Here is a 20,583-nt window from a genome sequence, read left to right as displayed (position 1 = left end):
CAGGGTGGACAATGACAGGGTGGACATTTAATGAGCACATGTTGGACCTTCAGTTAGCAAGGTGACAGTGTACTGTTTTACAAATATGTTTCAAAATTCTGAAAAGTTTTTATAGTAACTGATATTTCACTATGACAGAGTGGACATGTTAAACTTGACAAAATCTGACTACACACATAATATGATGATATGAAGTGTTGATACTTACTCTGCAACAAGCCACTGTTTCAGTCTTCATTGAAGAAAGACAAAATGATGGTAATAATGTCACCGAAGACATCGCGGGGTGTCTTAAAGGGGCAGTTACCCCATAATGACAGGGTGGACAGCAATTTCAGGGACACATGTAAAATGTTCAATATGATTATGAAAATAGAATATACATGACCAAAATGACTCATTTAATCAAATAACTTGTTGGACCATAAAACTATATCTTTTTTTTTTAAATGTAGTCTAATTTAACCACTTATTACATACTGTAGTAAGCAGAGCAGTGTGTGGGACATGCCAATATCACGTACATCCAATGAAAAAATGAAGGAAACTCATTTCAAGAGATTAATGATTGTACTGATGTGTGTAAATGTTTGGTCATTTATAATATGACCTCAGAGTTTCATTATTCTGCTACATTTTCATGATGACTGAGTGATTCTGACGAGGATACCAAAGGCACCTTATGATGATATTGACTCTCTTATAACTTGTCATGGCTGAAGCTTTTCCACCATTCCAAGACACTCCATCCTTATACCGCATTTTGTAAAACATTAAATGATATGAGGATAATACTCATTAATATTTCGGAGCTTAAATATACTAATAGCTAGGGCTCCACAGTCTCCACAGTTTTAAGAGCTTTCAGATCCAGGTTCTATGCAGTGTGCATGTCTGTATGCAGACCTGTCCAGACCCCTGATCCTAGATCAGGCTGATGACCGATGTGTCTTATGCAAATTTCAGGAGTAGAACAAACAGATCCAGTAGTTGGAGCCGAGAAAAAGAGCCGGTGGTCCGGGCACACATCCCTGGGGAGGGAGGGGGGGGGGGGGGCAGTCCTGCTGATCCGACTGCAGCCTCACCTTTTCAGATCTCTCTGGTGGACAAACTCTAATTGTGAACCGGTTTCTAAACTTAGTTTGGCATTTCTGTGATGCCTTTGTTAGAACTTCTGGGCCAATTATCATCTATTTTTCTGCAAATAGAAAGGTATTGTTTACGCGAGTGAAAATTAATTATTTACTTTTATTCCACTTGATTTCTAAACTGATTTCTGTAGAATACCACTGATAATACCATTACCACCAACCATCATCCCTCTTTGGTCACAATTAGTGATGTCATTATGAGCCAGTAAAAACCATAAGCACTTATGACAAACCATTATGATGTCACACACAAACAGGCGTACCTGTCGTATCAGTTTGAAGGCCTCAGGGTCAAAGTTGGAGAATATGTTGCAGTCTGGCTGTGAGAATATCTGGAAGGCCACAGCACAGTGGTGGTTCTCCAGCGGGGAGATGTCGTTGTAGCGAACTGCCAGCTCTGTTTTGGCGTTGACCTGATAACTGGAAGAGAGAGACAGATAAGAGACACAGAACGCTAATGAACTGGAAGGACAAAGGGTAAAAAGAAATGGCAATAAGGAGAATAAAGAGGGGTTTGTGTATGTGTGTGTGCAATTGACGTACGTGTTGTTGAATCCAGGGTGATCGAGATCATGACACACAGCAGCGGTCATGAGAATCAATATCTCGACCTGAGTGAACTTCTCCTACAAGATAAACACACAGAAGTCCAGACATCCAAGCATGTATATGTGCTAATGTGTGTGTAACCCCAACTTCCCCCCTCACATTATGCTTTGTGAGGGTGTGTGACCCTGTTGGCACATCATTGTTGCGGATGCTTCATAATCCACCATTAGCCATGTGATGAGTAAAACTCCAGTGAATATTCATGTCTGACAGGGAGACTCTGACAAGATTCTCTTTTTTTATTCACACATTCATCTCCTCTTCCTCACACACCAGCTTCACCTTCTGACGTCCTGGCGTCTCCTTTCTCCCACCACCTGTCCTGTGACAACTACATCATGACTGCATGTTTGCGATACACTTGAGCATCTCACCAAACAACCATTCTGCAGGTATATAGCGGAGGCTTTAGGGATATCTTTGTGGACAAACAAAGTTTGGAGCATAACTTGAAAGATTAAGATGCTGCAGTGAAGGTCTAACCCCAAGTTACACTTTATTCATGTGCATTCTGGTCTGGAGAAATTAAAATAGCATAGACATATTAAGTATTGCCCCGGTAGAACCACATGTCTATCTAATTGACAATATATAAACACAAAGGCACACTCGCTCAACCCAATCACGAGCATTGTCAACAACTCTCCAAGGCAATGTGTGTTCTTAAAAGGATGGAAATCAGCCATAGTAAAAGTAATTTTTAAGTCAGGTGACTCAACAGATGTCTCTAATTATCAGCCAATCAGTATTCTTCCTGCCGTTTCCAAAATGGTTGAGAAATATGTTGCAGAGCAACTTATTAAACATCTCAGCATCTTAGCTCAGCTGCATGCAGTTCGGTTACAGGGCTAAACATTCGTCTGAAACAGCAAACTGCTTCCTCGTAGAGAATGAAGCTAAAAATGGATAAAGGGGATGTAGTAGCAGTGTTTTTTCTTGACCTCAAGAAGGCTTTTGATACAGGTAATCACAATGTCCTGGTAGGGCGGTCACGATATCAGATTTTTGTTGTGCGATTATTACAACGACTATTATTGCAGCGACATTTATTGCAATATGCAATATTATTGCAATTTTAAGACCATTTTATGCCACTGATAACAATGACAATACTGTATATGCTTTTATTCGTCAGAATCGGAACTTGAAAAAAATGATTTTAAATGAATCAAAGAGCTGCGTTCGGGTGCTCGGCAGAAAGTTGAAGGCGTTTCCGGTGGGAGTTGGCCTTCGCCAGGGCTGCGTCACCAATCTTGTTTGTGGTCTTCATGGACAGGATATCGAGGCGTAGTCAGGGGGAGGACAGTTCGGGGGGCTGCAGATGTCATCGCTGCTTTTTGCAGATGATGTGGTCCTGATGGCATCTTCTGTCTGTGACTCCAACTCTCACTGGAGCTTTTCGCAGTCGAGTGTGAAGCCGTCGGGATGAGGATTAGCACCTCTAAATCTGAGGCCATGGTTCTCAGCAGGAAACCGGTGGATTGCCTACTCCATGTAGGGAATGTGTCCTTACCCCAAGTGAAGGAGTTCAAGTACCTCGGGGTCTTGTTCACGAGTGAGGGGAAGATGGAGTGTGAGTTTGGCCGGGAAATCGGAGCAGCGGGGGCGGTATTGCACTCGCTTTACCGCACCGTTGTGACGAAAAGAGAGCTGAGCCAGAGCAAAGCTCTCAATCTTTGTTCCTACCCTCACCTATGGTCATGAAGGATGCGTCATGACCGAAAGAACTAGGTCACTGGTACAAGCGGCCGAAATGGGTTTTCTCAGGAGAGTGGCTGGCGTCTCCCTTAGGGATAGGGTGAGAAGCTCAGCCATTCGCGAGGAGCTCGGAGTAGAGCCGCTGCTCCTTTGCGTCGAAAGGAGCCAGTTGAGGTGGTTTGGGCATCTGCTGAGGATGCCCCCTGGGCGCCTCCCTAGGGAGGTGTTCCAGGCACGGCCAGCTGGGAAGAGGCCCCGGGGAAGACCCAGGACTAGGTGGAGAGATTATATCTCTGCACTGGCCTGGGAACGCCTTGGGATCCGCCAGTCAGAGCTGGTAGATGTGGCCCGGGAAAGGGAAATTTGGGGTCCCCTGCTGGAGCTGTTGCCCCCGCGACCCGACCCCGGATAAGCGGCTGAAGATGGATGTAGGGATGATTCAAACAAAAAAAGTGCAAGGGACACGGAGCCGTCAAAGCATCGGGCGAATCGGGCAAAGCATCGGGCTTGGTGTGCGGCAGCCGGGTAGGTTTAAAGCCCGGGGGCTTCAACCGCCGACAGGGTGAAGCGCTCCGCGGCTGCAGGGAGAGCCGGAGCGGCTCGTACCCACTAACAATCGGCCGGTCCGGGAGGAACGCAGGGCGGCGGTCTGGGGACGTCGCCCTGCATGCCCGCCAGACAAAGAGGCGAACGAGCAGTCCGGAGGAAACGACAGTAGTTCAGGTTGAAAGACTGGGGTTGTCGTCTCATGTGAGATTTTAGCTTAGTTGTGTTGCCTGTTTCCGTTGCCACTGTTTTTAAAACAAAGTCAACGTAGCAGACAAGAGGAAAGCGCGAACGACTAACATGTTGGTGACGTTCATTTATATGGAAAATTAATATCGCACCACCAAAGATTATTCAAATGTATTGTCCTACGAAAAAAATAAATGAATCTAGTACACATTTAATTAACATATTTAATTTAATTCATATATTTTAACAAATAAAATTGTTGGATGTGTATACTGTTTTAAGACAATGAGTATAATAAAAAGCTAATGAGGGGTTTTATTTTTATTTACAGTAGATGTATTGGAATCTTACATGTTTAGGTTTAAGCAGCTGTCCAGTCCGATTGAGGGTTAATTCAAATTAACAGAGCTGCAAAATATACTTACATTTTGGGAAGATTGCCTATCCACATTGTTGTTTTATGACACACTTTAAACTCTGAGTTGGACACAGTGATTACTACATTGACTTTGTATGGAAGCACATTTCCGCCACAAAAAAAAAAAAGAAGGGTTAGAAAGTCAAAATAATGACTTGGTTAGTGACACAAGGCCTTTTATGGTTACTTTGTTTTCAAGTCTTAGGTTACCACGTCCTCATTAGTTCTCATAATTGAAAGGTCTAAAAGAAGCTTTTTACCTGCAGGCTGCAGAGACAGATCATGCTGTACATCATCTGGGTGACGCAGAAACAGTGGCGGAAGTTATGGAAAGGGTTATTCTTGTAGTTGTCATGAATACAAAGCTAGAGAGAGAGAGAGAGAGAAGTTTGAGATCTTCGAACTTTGTGAATCTGTAACAGTGTCCAGCTGGGAAAAGGACATTGTTTCCAAATACAAAAGATACTTTTCTTAAAACAAAGTTTTCTGAAAACAAGTATGCTGATGGTCAGGAAAAAAAAACCTAGTAAGGAACCAGCCATGAGAAACAAGCAAATACTTTTCACGGGATTGCAGTACAGCAGGCATGACTGCAGCAGAAAACGCAGGCAACCAACGAGGAGACAAGGGACACACATGGTTTAAGTACACTGGGAAGATGCAGATGATTGGACACAGGAGGAAACAATCAGGGATATGGAAGACAATCAGAGGGGAAGAAACACCAGGGCAGGAAGTGAAGGTAACCCAGTGACACAGTGAGACAGAGAGAGGGCCGGGCATGTGGGGGGGTGGGGACACTCAAGGGGATGGCCTGGAGGGTGGTCGGGAGTTCTCGCGACGACCCGGAGGACGGTCGGGTGGCTGCGAGTTTTCGGGGGGAACTTGCCGTGGGCGGCCGGGAAGTCAGTCAAACTCCCAGGGAATATCCGGGGGACATCCTGGATGTGAACTTAGGAAGGCCCCCGACGGCGAAGGGTCGGGTCCACCAATCTCAGGAGTCGGGGCATCCAGCAACAGGAAGCCCGAGCCAGTCGAGAGAGGCGGCAACCGGAAGCGGGGAAGGAGCAGTTGTTCTGGCCGGCAACTGAAGTTTGCGGTCGGGCGGAGTGGTGTTTGGGGGAGGCGAAAACGCAGGCCGTAACGTTGACTGGATCAACTCATCAACAACCAGAGGCCCTAGGATAGGCGCCAAAACACCGACAGGTAGGGCAGGCATCGCCTAGAAAGCTAACTGGAGAAATAAAATGAGCGATGGCGTGGAGGCGGGCAGCCAAGCTGGAGCACCCAATCCCACAGTTCCACCGAACCCCCCTCGGCCAGGTTTCAGTGGCCGAGGCCCGATTGATTCGGTCACAAAAAGTCCCAGAGACAGGGGGCAGGAGGAGTCAAACGCAGATTTCCAGAAACAGAAATACTGTATTTAAGTGGAATACGAAATGCCTAGGGGCGACCGGGGGCCAGGAAAAAGGGACAACCGAAAGACTCACCAAAAATGACAAGCGAAACTGACAAGGGACACAGATGGTTTTAATACACTTGGGAGGTGCAGGTGATTGAACACAGCAGGAAAAAAATCAGGGACAAGGCAGACAATCACAGGGGGGGGAGAAAACACAGGAGAGCAGGAAGTGAAGTTAAAATAGAGACACGAGAGGCAGGAAGATACAAAATAAAAGAGGAAGTCCACACCATTACAGTATCAACCTAGTTAGAGATATTGTTGTGGTCGGGAAAAGGTACAATCAATGGAAAAGTTATGTATCGGTTTCTATTCAAATTTGCAGATAACACTAGGAGCAGGTCTCACCAGCCATCTCTTGAGTGTGATGGGGTTGATGTTGAACTCTTTTACTAAGCCCAAATCATGGTACATATGTTCCAGGCAGCTCAGCATCTGGGAGAACAAAGGAACATTTCATTGATGTGCCTGTACTAGTGCTGGGCAACGGTAAAATAATGTAATTGCGGTTAATCAAATTGTATAATCATTAATTCAAAAGTAGTGTTTTTCACACTTTTATTTGTGCAAACACTTAAGGTATTTTTTAAAACCCTTTACACAGTAGCAGTAAAAATTGTTCCTGTAAATCTCATACTATTAATTTATCCTCCATTTCTTCTGATTCGGGTCTGTCTGTCCCGCAGGACGGGCAACTCATTGCGCCGCAGCATCATGCTATTTTTTCACCGAAGTTGAAAAATGTCCATTATTGCGTGTGCTGCATTAGGCTGTTTGACGCGACTTCGCCTGAATTTGGATTGACTTTGCCGCAAACTTGACGTGACAAACACAAGAAACGCGGCGCACTTTTGCAGATGTGCGTCACTCCAGTCTCATCACGACTGTATATAAACTTTGAATGTAATCCTGTTACGAAAATTTGGAAAAATTGTTACGAAAAATCGTTGTGGAGACGTGTGATGACGCCCCTCCCAAGCCAATACTGATCAACATCCCCCCCTCCTGTGACCCATGGTCTTGTCATGGCTATGCTGTGACTCCAGCTCCTGTTATGTCTCCTCCCTCTATTGTCTCTGTCTCTGTGTAACTGGGCGCGCACCTGGTGCATCTCCATACCTGCTGACAATCAGCACTGCTTAAGAGCCCTGAGTTCCTCTGCACTCATTGCCAGTTTATTCCTTGATCACAGTGGTAGTGAATCTAGTCTTTGTATTTACATTTCCTCCTTCTTCCTCTGCCTAGGACTCATGTGCACTCCTGTGTTGTCGTTTTTTAAGTAATGCGTTAAGGTCATAATAGCATGTTAACTTGCCCAGCTCCAGTCTGTACACATGCGAAATGTTTAATATCTTAAATGGCAGTATTTGAAATAAGATTATATTTTTAATAGTTTAAAAATAGTTTAGTCTTAGCCAAAACAACTAAATCCAAAAAGCCTGGCTTGATTATTTACTCTTAACTATAACGCCTTTGTATTCTTTTGACCAGTCAAGTGCTTCAACATATCCGCATTCACTCTTTCATACACTGATGATAGGAGCTACAATACACAGTGACACCTAGCCTTTGCATTGTGATTGTTGACAAACTGGCAAAAATGAATGAACGTCATCATTCATGTTATGTTAATTTCTAAAACAAATCCATAACACACATTCCTTTAAATATATCCATGTTTCACACTGGAGATGTATTAGCCAATATAATGCAATTTACTGTTCAATAATTAGTAGGTACAGATAAATAATATAAATGTTTTATTGAAATATTTAATTCCTCCTTTAATTATTCAGATTATAAATAAATTGTTTCATAATGTGTAGATGGTGCAAGTAGCCACTGTGAAAGAACCTGTAAAAAAAACAAAAACGGTCAAATGGCTGCCAAACAAAAAACGTAAAATTAAAATAAAATATCTTAATTTAAATGAAGCGAGAAAATATGGCGTTATATTTGTGCCACAATCCTGAGCGCGTAATTGTAAGTTTTGAGCACAGAGAACTATGTTGTAGCAAAGAAAAACATCCCGGGCGCGCAGTTTACTCAGGTGCCCTCTCCACAAACTGGTTTTCTGCGCGCAGGCAGCCGTTGCTGCGCTCGCTCCACCTCTTCACGCTGCGCTCGCTCGACGTTTCACTCACGTGCTCGCTCGACTTGCAGCAGCGTTACATTTGTGCCACAAAACCAACCAATCAGAGAATTAAAGAAGGTCCATTGTGATTGGCTGTTGGTCTCCAATCACAACGCTTCCTAAAGAAGACGAAAAAAAGTGATATTAGAAGTCCGGCTAGCCACCATCAGACATGACCGAAGCAAATGATGAGAACAGCAAGTGTTTTAATCCAGGCCATTAGCATTTAGCACAAATGCTGCAAACTTCAACAACTTGCTGAGCTTCCGCGATGCTGTAGGTAGTTCTACTAGCGTTGTGATTGGAGACCAACAGCCAATCACAATTGACCTTCTTTAATTCTCTGATTGGTTGGTTTTGTGGCACAAATGTATAGCTGCTGCAAGTCGAGCGAGCGCGTGAGTGAAACGTCGAGCGAGCGCAGCGTGAAGAGGTGGAGAGAGCGCAGCAACGGCTGCCTGCGCGCAGAAAACCAGTTTGTGGAGAGGGCACCTGAGTAAACTGCGCGCCCGGGATGTTTTTCTTTGCTACAACATAGTTCTCTGTGCTCAAAACTTACAATCACGCGCTCAGGATTGTGGCACAAATATAACGCCATAAGAAAAAACATATTTTAGGAGGAGAACATTGTACTAACACAGGGCAAATCTGTAACATAACAATCAAACACCTTCAATAAAGGGATATCCCTAAAAGTTGAAAGAGAAAAACTTACTTTACAGATTTTCCTTTATTATTAGATCAATTATGGCAAAAGGTTCTGATGCACTGCTCTCCTCAGGTTGTAACATTCATGCAGTTTACATTACATATCAGTTAGCTGACATCTGTATCCAAAAACTTAGCAGTTCGAGGTAGTGTGTCTTGCTCAGAGACACTCCAACATAGGACGCGTATCAGCTGGCAATCGAACCCTGTCCCTGTGGTTACAAGACAACCTCTACCTAGTGGGCCACAAATAAAAATAAATAAAAAAATAATTATTATTAGCATAACTATGGAGCCAAATCCAGGCCAAACGTTTTGATCATTTAAAAAAAAATGATTAAAAAATTCTACATAATCTAATAAAATGTATTCAAAATAAAAAGTTGACTCGGTTCTTTAGTTCTTTTGAATACATTGAAATCATATGTATTTTCCCCTAAACTAACAGTTGGAGTATTCCATTTTAAAAACAGAAAAACTACTGTAAAAATATAGCCATTTTCCGTAAAATTAGGATTTCTTTTACCATGTCTAACACTCGGTTTTGCATGTGGAGGCCAATTCAAGTTTCTCCCTCTTAATCTCTTTGACTGGTTTTCCATTAGTGTTGGCTTTAGCTAGAGTCGTCGTCACTACTGGGAGCATGAGGCCATTTCTTAACCCTGCATAAGTTGCACAGATTGTGCAACTCCTCCAGGGTGGAACATCTATGTGTGCCGTTGCAAGGAGTTGTGATGTGTCTCCCAGCACAATCCAGAGATTCCACGAGACGGGCAGTTACTTAAGGAGAGCAGGACAGGGCTTAGCAGGTCCTCAAACCATCAGCAGGATTGATATCTGCTACTTTGTGCAAGGAGGCACAGGTCGAGCACTGCCCGAGTCCTACAGAATGACCTTCAGCAGACCACTGGTGTGAATGTTTTGGATTGTTTGCGCAAAGACACACTTCATGAGGGGCATCCTGTAGTGTGCCCTGTGCTCTACCCAGTTCTGGGAAGGCATATCCATGGAGGGACGCACAGACCTCTACGGGCTAGAGAATGGCAGTCTGACTGCAAGTAGGGATCGGGATGAAATCCTTGACCCCATGGTCAGACCCTACGGTGGAGCAGTAGGTCCTGGGTTCCTCCTGATGCACGACAATGCTCAACCTCATGTGGCAAGAGTATGCAGGCTGTATATGGAGGATGAAATAATTAATACTATTGAATGGCCCTCACTATCACCTGACCTAAACCCAATTGAACACCTTTGGGACATGATGTTTCTGTTCATCAGACGCCACCAGATTTCTTATACTTTGGCCAAATAGAGTAGGCTGACACATTATTTCTTCGATTTGATTTACTGGGTATCTGTAAAATGAAGCCCTCTGTAGGCTGAAACTTTTAGTTCCATCAAAAGATTTTTTCACATTGGGATCTCATACGTTTTCAAAGTCTTTACTTGAAATTGAACCAATGGATCAATTAGTCTCACCTCATTAGGTTCCCACTGCCAAGCATCAAATGTAGGCAATCTAAGAGCTTTTACGGTTTCTTTAGACAGATGGTACTACACTCACACAAACACACACACACACACATGGGGCAACCACAGAGACAAAGAGAGGAGAGAAAATTAGAATTGTAGGTGAAACAGGTTTGCAAGCTGCTCAATCTTACCTCATTGGCTTCCCACAGCCAGACGTCAAAGGCGGGTTTTTTGAGGGCATCAATGGTCTGTTCTGACAGCATGTACTGCAGGCAACAGAGCTCCCAGTTAACCGTGTCTGCCTCCGACTGGTTTGGCGCTAGACCACTACAGACACCTATTGTATTGTTCATGTATATAACGTAATACCATTGCCATTTTACTTTATTTTCCTTAATTATTTTTGCAGTATCCCACCAAAGACAGTAACTTTCAGTTATTACAAACATCATCAGCAGCTACATTGAAGGGAACACTAGCGGTCAAAAGCTAAATGTATTTCTAAGATAGACAACTTGTGCCTTTGAGCAACTTTGTAATCAATTCAGTGGCTACTACTCGTTTGCCCTGCTCCTCTGTTAGCCGGCCGGTCCCTTTCCCCCCCTCCGTCGCTCTGGAAGGGGAAAATCCCTGTATACTCACTACAAAAATATAAACTACACCACTGCTCGCAGTGACCTACAGACGGCTGAAGTGAGTCTGCTATTTTGTGTTTCCGGTTTCCTCTTCTCTAGTCTATGATTTTTCAATGGGTTTTAGTTTAGAATTCTTAAATACATTCTTGGGTAAACACAAGGTTAGAAGATTTGAATGTTTTCATTAAATCCTTCACTGAATGCCTTGCTTGTGAATTTTGAGGCTGTATCTTGTCTTAAAGGAGCAGATTGCTAAAAAGGTTCTTAATGGAACTACTTTACGCCATCATGCCAACTAATCTGCCATTATAGCCCTCACGTTTCAGAAAGGTATTCATTTGGGAAGATTATCTTGTGCGTAAGTGTAATGCACATTTGTTTGCCAAACAGCTTATTTTCTGATGTAACCCAATGGCTTTTTGTCGAGGGATGCAGTTCACTGCTAATTTACCGATTAGCCCACAAAAATATATCATCTCTGTACGGCAGTTTATTGACCCCGACTTACTGTTGTCTGGGACCTGATCATTTTTACGACTGGCCAATTACATTTTCACAACGTTTCATCTTGACTAAAATACATCTGGACACACAAATTTAAAAACCAATATTTGCTCTATCTGGTTCCTGGAATCACAGTGAAAGCATGACATTTCTTAGTATGCCTGACAGCAGATTCGGTGGCAGGTGACAGAAACACGAAGTGCAGTGAGGTGTAGAAAACCTTACCTTTGGGTAGGAGGGCACGTCTCTGCGAGGGGTAAGCTTCTTGGTGTCTTCAAGGAAATTACTAAAAAAACAACGGCTTGAAACTATGACGAAATAACAATTCATGTTTTACTTATTCTAAGATAATATTTCATTTGATCATTAATGGCAAATGTATTTTGAATTGTACTCATCTAATAGTATGACCACTACAAGCTCTTTAGGACTACATGTCATAATTCACCCATATACACCATCAGTAACATCTGTGTAGCTGTGTGTGAATGTGATTAAGTACTTTATGTTGGGTTGAGTTGAGTTTTAATTTCTGTTCATTTTAACTAATTAGATTTGTTTGTATATTTGTTTGATTATACGTGTAGCAGTACAATCAAAGTATACTACCATTTCAAAAACTCACTCCAGTCTAGCACCTCCACATTTGGTAGATGTAGGTACATGATACAAAGGCTGGGCAAAGATTTCCGGATGGTATGATTTTCTCACATACCGTTTATACCGGTGTTACACCATAATAACAGACGTTGCTATTCGGCAAGCGGCAGATTTTTTTTTTCAGTCATCACGGAGCGCCGAGCGGATGGAGCTACTTGTATTACGTGTGTTACGTGAGATTGAGTCATGGTTATAACGATAATGAATAACCCACAACAAACAGTCTTTAACAGGGTAAAACACCACAACACAACAGCTTGTGACACATAAACAATTTGTAACACTAATAATTGTACATTTCTAAAAATGACCCAGCAGAACTGAAAGCTGAGTTTAGCTCACAACAAGAAGTAACTCTGTTGCTAAATGAAAACACAGAAAAGAGCGATACAGGAGGAACAACGAGAGACCAGAGGTGCACCAAAACAACGTGTGCCCAAAAGAGGAGCTGTGTCTGTTTGGAGAGTTTTGGGTTTTGGAAAATCGAATGTAAGTTAGATCAGAAAACGATTTATTGCAAAGTTTGTCGAGCCCCTGGTATGGCCTCTAGTGGCAACGCTAGCAGCCACAACAAGCTAACACGCTAATGAGCTAACACGGTTGGAGCGAGTTGGCCAGCAAGCGGCATATATCTAATCATTTATACACTGCAGCCACAACCTGTGGTAGCAATTAAATAGAGTTAAGTGTTTTTCTATAGGACACTAGCGGAGCCGGGGAGTAAACTGCCGACCCGCTCTATCTGAATAAGTTGTTGTAAGACTTGACACATGCGGCTCAGCCAGGCACGGAACCTTAAATCTACATTGACCACTGCCCTGTGGATACACTACTCGCAGGATTAGGCATTGAGGTAGGGTGCAGTGTGAGAAGTTGTCAGGCAAAGGCGTGGAACTAGACGCACTGATCCCTAGAGTCGCAAAACGTCTCTCTGAATATGGAAGGTCAACTTTCTGACTTGGAGGGAGCAGGAGCCGGGGCGAGAGGTGTAGCGTTACACACGCTGACCTCCATGACAGCAGTGGTCTTTGAACCAAGTTCATTGTGAGGGGTTTGCCTTTGAAAAGGCTCATTGGGAGGAATGTCCCACCTGATCTGAATGTACACGGTGCTTTTTCATGTATGTATGTATTGGCCATTACTAACACCATGTTCAAACACAGGGCAGTTTGTAAGTGTCCTCTGGACCAAAACAACCTACACAGAAGATTGATGATGGACTTTGGTTTTATCATCAGATGAGCTGAAGAGAGAAGTAGAGCTGTTAGCTGGTCCCCAACTGGTAGTGAATTGGATCAGGTGGAGACGGAGGCTTCATTCAAAGCCCAAATGAGAAAGGTGTATCTTTTGTTGCTGTTACCTGTTGTTTCTGGATGCCATCTCCTCACGGAGCTTCTTGATGTCTTTGCGACATTTATCAATCTCCACCACTTTCATCCCTTCAACTGCAGACAGAAAGAGTAATTTATTAAAATCCCACTACCTATATTAAAAGGGTAGTTTTTCAAACCATTAGCTCTTCATGCAAGAAGAGCTAATGGTTCACCTGCACCTTCTCAGTGTATTTAAGCCATGTGTGTCTTCTGTCCTTTGACGCATTATTAAATGTCTTTGCTATTCCCTGTCGGTGTTCCCTTTCCCTCTGCGATTTTGTATTTTGACTATTGAAGTATTTTGTTTGGAACAAAATCGTAGAGGGAAAAGGAACACAGACAGGGAATAGCAAAGACATTTAATAATGCGACAAAGGACAAAAGACACTGGGAACGTGCAAGTGATTGAACACAGGTGGAAACAATCAGACACGGCAGACAATCACAGGGGATGGCAGGACAAGGCAGGAAGTGAAGTTAACCCGGGGACACAAGAGGCAGGACTACGAAGTAAAACAGGAAATAAACCCAAACCGTGACACATATGCATAAGTGTCTCACATATATGTTTCAAAATGTGTATGTTATATGTAAGCATGCTCTTACATGAGGATGTGCAACTGTTTCATACTAGTCATTTCACTAGTGAATGAAGAATGGTAGTACAAGTCTGTATGAATGAAATCTCACTAGCATACGGAAGGTATCTCAGTTACACCGGTCCTTTGTCAAGTCCCTTAAGTCTGTTTGTATCTCACTCAAACCACAGTGCTTATAGAAATGCACATGTTTAATTGGACTAGTATCACCACATAATTAAAAACAAACAAAGCTCTAGCCCAAGTTCAGACAGGAAGACTATACTGTTGCATGCCTAAGCCTGGAGCCTTTTATCTTACCTGTATGTTATCTAACTCTCCTGTCATTTCAGATCCTCCCACATCATCAACCCTCACCTGGTTCTCCTTGCCCTTCTCACCTGCAGCACATACCCTCATCAGCAAATCATTATTTAAGCCAGTCACATTCACCACCGGATTGTCTTGTGTGTTTCACAGCGGTTTCTCAGTTAGCTGGATTTACCGCTGTTCTGACCTGATGTGAAAAGTCAAATACATGGCTCACCAGTCAATGGGAGCGCTGGTGAGCCAGAACATAAATGGTAAATGGACTGTACTTGTATAGCGCTTTTCTAGTCTTCCGACCACTCAAAGCGCTTTAACACTACATGACATCATTCACCCATTCACACCCATTCATACACTGATGACAGGAGAACCATACACAGTAACACCTGCCATCAGTAACTAACATTCACACACTGTAGTCGCAGCTACAGGAGCAATGTTGGGTTAAGTGTCTTGCTCAAGGACACATCGGCATGCGGGTTAGCAGAGCCTGGGATCGAACCGACAACCCTCTGATTGGAGGACGACCGTGCTCCCCACTCACCCACAGTCGCCCTACGTGAACGTGGAAAAGCCCTCTCGGCCTTTAGTGCATGCACAGATGTTTTGTCTGGGGAAGAGTTACACTGTTGCTGTTCTCATTTATTCTGGTGCAGATGCTAACCTTCTCGACAGGGATCTCTGTGCCACACTGGGCTACTGCAACAATTTTAGGGTGGAGTTCTCATTGTCTGTCTAAAGCCTCCTGCATCTGCTCTCAGTCTGTACGTGTACCCAGATCTCACCGGCGTTCCCAAGGACTATCATGACTTAAGGGAGGTGTTCAACAAGGCTCGGGCCACTTCACTACCACCAATCGGCTCCTGGAGGGCTGCATCCCTCGACCACGTTCGGAGGAACCGATGGATTGGGACAAGCGAGTCGCAGCGGAGGTGACATATGCGGTCGACGGATGCAGCTTAGCGACTGAGACACAGCTGTGTCTGTTCCAGAGACAAAGACACCTTGGTCGTTAATATGCTGGACTGATTAGACCGGTCTTCTTCACCCTCTGCCCATCCCTCATCGCCCCTGGTCCCACATCGCAATGGATTTCGTAACCGGACTACCCCCCTCTGACGGTAACAGATATTCTGACAGTCATTGATCACTTCTCTAAATCTGCTCAACTCATCCCACTACCAAAGTTGCCTTCTGCTAAAGAGACAGCAGAGTTACTGCTGTAGAAGGTGTTCTGCCTCCATGGTCTCATTGATGTGGTCTCCGATAGGGGACCACAAATTCACCTCACATTTTTGATCTGAGTTTTGCAGGCTACTGGGGGCCATTGTCGGCTTGTCTTCTGGATTCCAACTGCAGTCAAATGGTCAGCGCATGAGCCAGGAGATGGAGACCACACTACGCTGCCTTTCCTCTCGCAACACTCACTCATGGTCTCAGCAACTCCTATGGGTCCCAGTTCAGCCACCAGTCTCTCGCCCTTTCAATGCACCTGGGGATACCAGCCTCCACTTTTTCCAGACCAGGAATTGGAGGCAAGCGTCTTTTCTGTCCAGGTGTTTATTCAATGGTGCCAGTCCACTTGGAGGCAGGCTCGCTCCACGCTCTGCGTACCTCTGACCGCTACCAACGGTCAACCAACAGACACCGAACCCCCGCACCTAGTTACGCCTCGGGAACGCGTCTGGCTGTCCTGTTCATTGTTGTCCGAGTCGTGCTTTTGTGTTCTACACTTAGTAGAGTTAAATGAACTCTTTGATAGGTTTGAAATGTAACCGTACAGTGTCACACTTGGGGTTTGGCTTAACTCTACGTACTGTGGCGCATGGAGTAGAGAGGGTGAGCCGGGAACCACAAGGTTGGTGGATCAAACCCAGGCTGCCCCATGTTCCATGTCGAAGTGTCCCTGAGCAAGACACCTAACCCCTAGTTGCTCCCCGGGCAAAAATGTGAAAAAGCCATGGGTTTAAAATGTAATGTAAGTCGCTTTGGATAAAAGCGTCTGCTAAATGACCTGTAATGTAACCAATGAAACAAAGACATAGTTACCAGATCATCTTGCTGCTATCTCTTTACATAGCTGTCCCGGTGTTGGTTTGTCCTCGTTTTATTTTTTTGTGTTCCTGAGTTAACTTCACTTCCTACCTGTGGCAAGATGACCGATGGCGGAGTCAGGGAAGATAGTTGTAGCCCCACCCACTAGATTGTCCCATTGCTAACAAAGCAATTAACCCTCTAATCACACAAAAATAACCAAATAATAAACCAAACAACCAACCAACAAATATACAAAAACATACCAAATGTTTACCCCCCTACCAAAATCACATTTGTAGAGAGAGAACCCCATATTAGTGATAAACACAAAAACACCCCCGCAATAATGGTTCCCACCACCATTCCCCGCAAATCCCCTCTATTTCTACTGAGTGGAACATCCCCTCTGCTTCCCCACTCAAAACCAGGTTGATTGTTAGCGCCAGCGTTTGGCTGGCTGCACACTGCATGAGCACGCCACGGCTCAGTCCGTGACCCACCCTTATGTGTTTTCTCCCCCATGGCTTATTTCTTGCCACTTTTGCGCAGAGGACACTGAAAAAAGGACAGTTTGCACAACTGTCTGACTGACATTAAGGACTGGATGGCTAATAATTATTTACAGCCAAACACATACAAATACTGAGGTCCTTTCTGTGTAATGCTCTTGTTGTGGCATTTAATCTGTGATCTCTTTTTAACCCTTTAGAATGCAGTTGAATACTCACTTATTGAAACTGTCCTTTGTGTTCAGCATCCTCGACGGCACATTCATCCAAATCCTCAACAAACCAGAACACATCCAGAATTCAGCTGCAGTTTGCTCTCCCACTCCCGCACCAGAGATCTCCTTCATCCTCCTTTGTCTCTTTTCTGCCCCCCTTCCTCTGGAACTATTCTCCATCACTTCAGACGTGACTAAAATGCCTTTGGTACCTTTTTAAACCCTAGTGTTTCCCCTATCATTGAACAAGAGAGCCAAATAAGAGAAGAAATTATATTAAACCGCATTGTCATTTATTGTAGGCTACTGTAGTGATCAGATCAGATAATGATAATGCTATACGTGCTTGTTAAGATCAGCAAGCAGCACGGTCCTGCTAGCTAGCAGAGCTAACAGCATAGCAACCACTTGAACAACTAACTAGCCGTATTATAATTCCTACTCATGGAGTAATTTAATTAGTTTTTTGAAGCTGTTTCCTCAACAAAAAAAAACAATAAAACATTGATGTTAGGGAGTGAGTGTGACAGGGGTACATTTAGAATATTTTTTTCTTTTGTCCATTTTTACAAATTCTTGTAAATTGTATATTTTCAATATCCCAAACGTTTTCATTGAGGACAAGATAGTTTAGCATGTCTCAGCTATGTTGAGCTAATGTAATGATATCATATTAAAACCTGTCTCTCATCGGATTGTATCACAATTATCTGACTATGCATCATCGTCGGGCTCCTTTATTAATCCAATCAAACTCTTTCTGCTGAATCAGAAAGGTTGCCTCCGAAAACACTTCAGCGTGCATTAGAATAGGTTACCACGGCGACCAGAGTCATAGATAGAGCGTGGGCGCTACACTGTTTCCATAGCAACCAGGTATCCAGGCAATTGGCATGCTTGTCTAAAGTGGCTAGTATAACTAGAGAGCGAATGCTGAAACTACAAAATGCATTTCCTGCAGAAAAACTAAAAGTAGTATTTGTAGTAATATTATTATTAGTAGGAGTAGTATTAATAGCAGTATAAATACCAGTATAAATACCAGTAGTAGTTTTAGTAGTGGTAGTTTAGTAGTAGTTTAGTTAAGTAGTGGGTGTAATTGTAGTATTACTACTTCCCATAGTAATATCTACTACTGGTAGTAGGAATACATTTAGTATTAATAGCAGTACAAAAACTAGCAGTAGTAATATCAGTTATAGTAGTACTAGTAATATTAGTCGTAAAATTGCTGTAGTAGAAAGCTTTAAAGGAGCAATAAATATTTCAACAAAACAGCTTCATTCTGAGCTTCATGTTAAGGAACAGATAATCATTAAGGGTTTTATTCTGAAATGTTAGAGGGGGGGTTGGGAGACAGAATGTTTTTCCTTCAAACTAAGAAGTTATTAATTGATAGGCCTCATCACAAACATTACAGTAAGAATTCCCTCCATGGGGCTTTTATGGGAGAGAGAGTATGTGGGATAGATGAACAGAAACAAACAAAGAGTGAGAGACAGAGATGAAGACAGAGAGACGAACAGGGAATAAGAGAGAGAAAGATAGACAGACAAATAGAGACTATTGAGGGAGTGATTAAGTAATTGAGTGAGTGATTAAGAGCGAGAGGGAAGTAGAGGGGGGGCAATACATAGGTTTGCTTTTGTGAGCAAGAAGAAGTCTGATTGTATTATCTACAAAAGTACATTCCCAGTTCTTAGCATATGTACACCAACTGCATATTTTAAAAATGCCCAAAAAAGCGGTTTGGGTATTTGTGAGTAAGCAAACGTATGCACCAATCAGTCCTTTACGTTATCTGATAATAAATCTGCTCATTAATGCTACACAGCAACAACTACAACACCTGATGGTCTAGTTTAAACACCGATTAATTACACCACTCTGGGAGCCTCACTGCTGATATCTCCCAGATTTCTATTGCTCATGATAATCTCTGACTCCATGTTGAGCTCATATAATCTACTTGACCTTTAATCACAGTCTTGATGGGAGGCATTTCATGATTGCAAAAACATCACTGATCAAATGTTCCTGTAGGTAATTATTACAGCAGTTGACTTGTTAAGAAGATTTATATTACAAAAAACATCATGGCAGATCAGCACAGCGAGCCTGGCTATCACAACAGCTTTATCATATTTTATAACTGTCTTTTATCTTGAGAGAACTGACAAATGAACTGACTAGATTGAGTGCCAATATGCATCTGAAATGCGGGTCCAAACCAGGAAATCTTCCGCAGCATAGTGGGCAGTAAATGAAATGCAAAAAACCTAGAATCGGACAATACATGTGAGGAGGAAAGACTATTGGTGCCTTACCCCAGGGTAGAGGTTGTGTGAAGATCACACATTCCTTTCCGCTCAACACAGGTCAATGTTTAGTAGATGTCAATAACAGCATCAGGTTAACAGCTTCTAAAGGTTGGTTGGCAGAGCAAATAACGCACGCTGTAACCTATCTAATCACAGCCTCATAAACTGTGGAGGAGAACAAGTTGAGGCGGCATGCATTGAAGTCATGCACACTACTTTCTCTTTAGTTCTAAAGAGCTAATTCAAAGCCAGCTGAAGTGAACTCTGTGAAATCAATACATAGTTTAACAGAGACAAAATGCTTCTTTTTGTCACTGGACTTTTTTTCTGAATTCTTTTTTTTGAAAATTGAAAATTTGACCGGATTCTCTCCCAACTACGTTCGCTTGTCCCTCTTGACGTATTTCCCAAACGCGCAAAAAAGGTTGGGGACCCCAACCTGGGGTGTATTGGAGTTTCCTGTAAAGAGAATAATGCTGTACAGTGGTGCAAATGGCGGTCAGTGTTTACCATGCATTGTCACTTTTTACTGTTACTGAGTTAAAAGACTAAGCTAAGCATGCCTTCTGTCAGATAAAGATAGCCATATGCAATTGATTTTCTTTGTGATATGAGAAAATACAAAACAGCATCTTCAGAACCTAGAAGAATCTCTTCTTCCCGACCCTGCCGGTTCATTCTCGGGAATCTTATGACATGAATCTCAAAACAGCCCTTTAGAAACAATCAGTATTTTCAGGCTTAAGGCTACATTGAGATGTCATGTATACAACTGTGACTGTAATCAAATAAAAATCTATTGTATTTTGTTTACCCCAAAATTACATCCCAAATTGGCCTGAGAGGGCTTAATTAAACTGCATTAATTTTTTATCAAATGTTTCTTTATGGAATTATACATATGATACGATTGAATATATCCCCTTAAATCAAAATATCACGCAATTATCCAAACCGTACACTTAAGGAGCAAAACCTCAACCCAGATTTGCACCACTATGACCACAAAGTCAGCCTCACACTGTTTGCAAAA

General features: G+C 43.0%; 1 protein-coding gene across 11 annotated transcripts in view; it reads right to left on the bottom strand.

The window, feature by feature from the left end:
• pde9aa (phosphodiesterase 9aa) overlaps nt 1-20,583 on the bottom strand; it is a 43,186-nt gene that overhangs the window by 4,360 nt on the left and 18,243 nt on the right. For 4 of the 11 annotated variants that reach the window (XM_078091265.1, XM_078091264.1, XM_078091273.1 and 1 more), the window contains 9 exons: nt 13,548-13,632; nt 13,389-13,430; nt 11,753-11,813; nt 10,580-10,654; nt 10,395-10,469; nt 6,422-6,508; nt 4,872-4,976; nt 1,695-1,777; nt 1,415-1,571 (listed from right to left, as the gene is read on the bottom strand). In XM_078091265.1, coding sequence (XP_077947391.1) covers nt 1,415-1,571; nt 1,695-1,777; nt 4,872-4,976; nt 6,422-6,508; nt 10,395-10,469; nt 10,580-10,654; nt 11,753-11,813; nt 13,389-13,430; nt 13,548-13,632 — 770 coding nt within the window. The remainder of the gene's footprint in view (nt 1-1,414; nt 1,572-1,694; nt 1,778-4,871; nt 4,977-6,421; nt 6,509-10,394; nt 10,470-10,579; nt 10,655-11,752; nt 11,814-13,388; nt 13,431-13,547; nt 13,633-20,583) is intronic. The other 7 variants (XM_078091270.1, XM_040201575.2, XM_078091271.1 and 4 more) reach the window with 5 other exon arrangements.

Source organism: Gasterosteus aculeatus, chromosome 16 (assembly GCF_964276395.1).
Source record: "Gasterosteus aculeatus chromosome 16, fGasAcu3.hap1.1, whole genome shotgun sequence".
Lineage (NCBI taxonomy): Eukaryota > Metazoa > Chordata > Actinopteri > Perciformes > Gasterosteidae > Gasterosteus > Gasterosteus aculeatus.
This window is presented reverse-complemented; position numbering and strand designations above follow the sequence as displayed.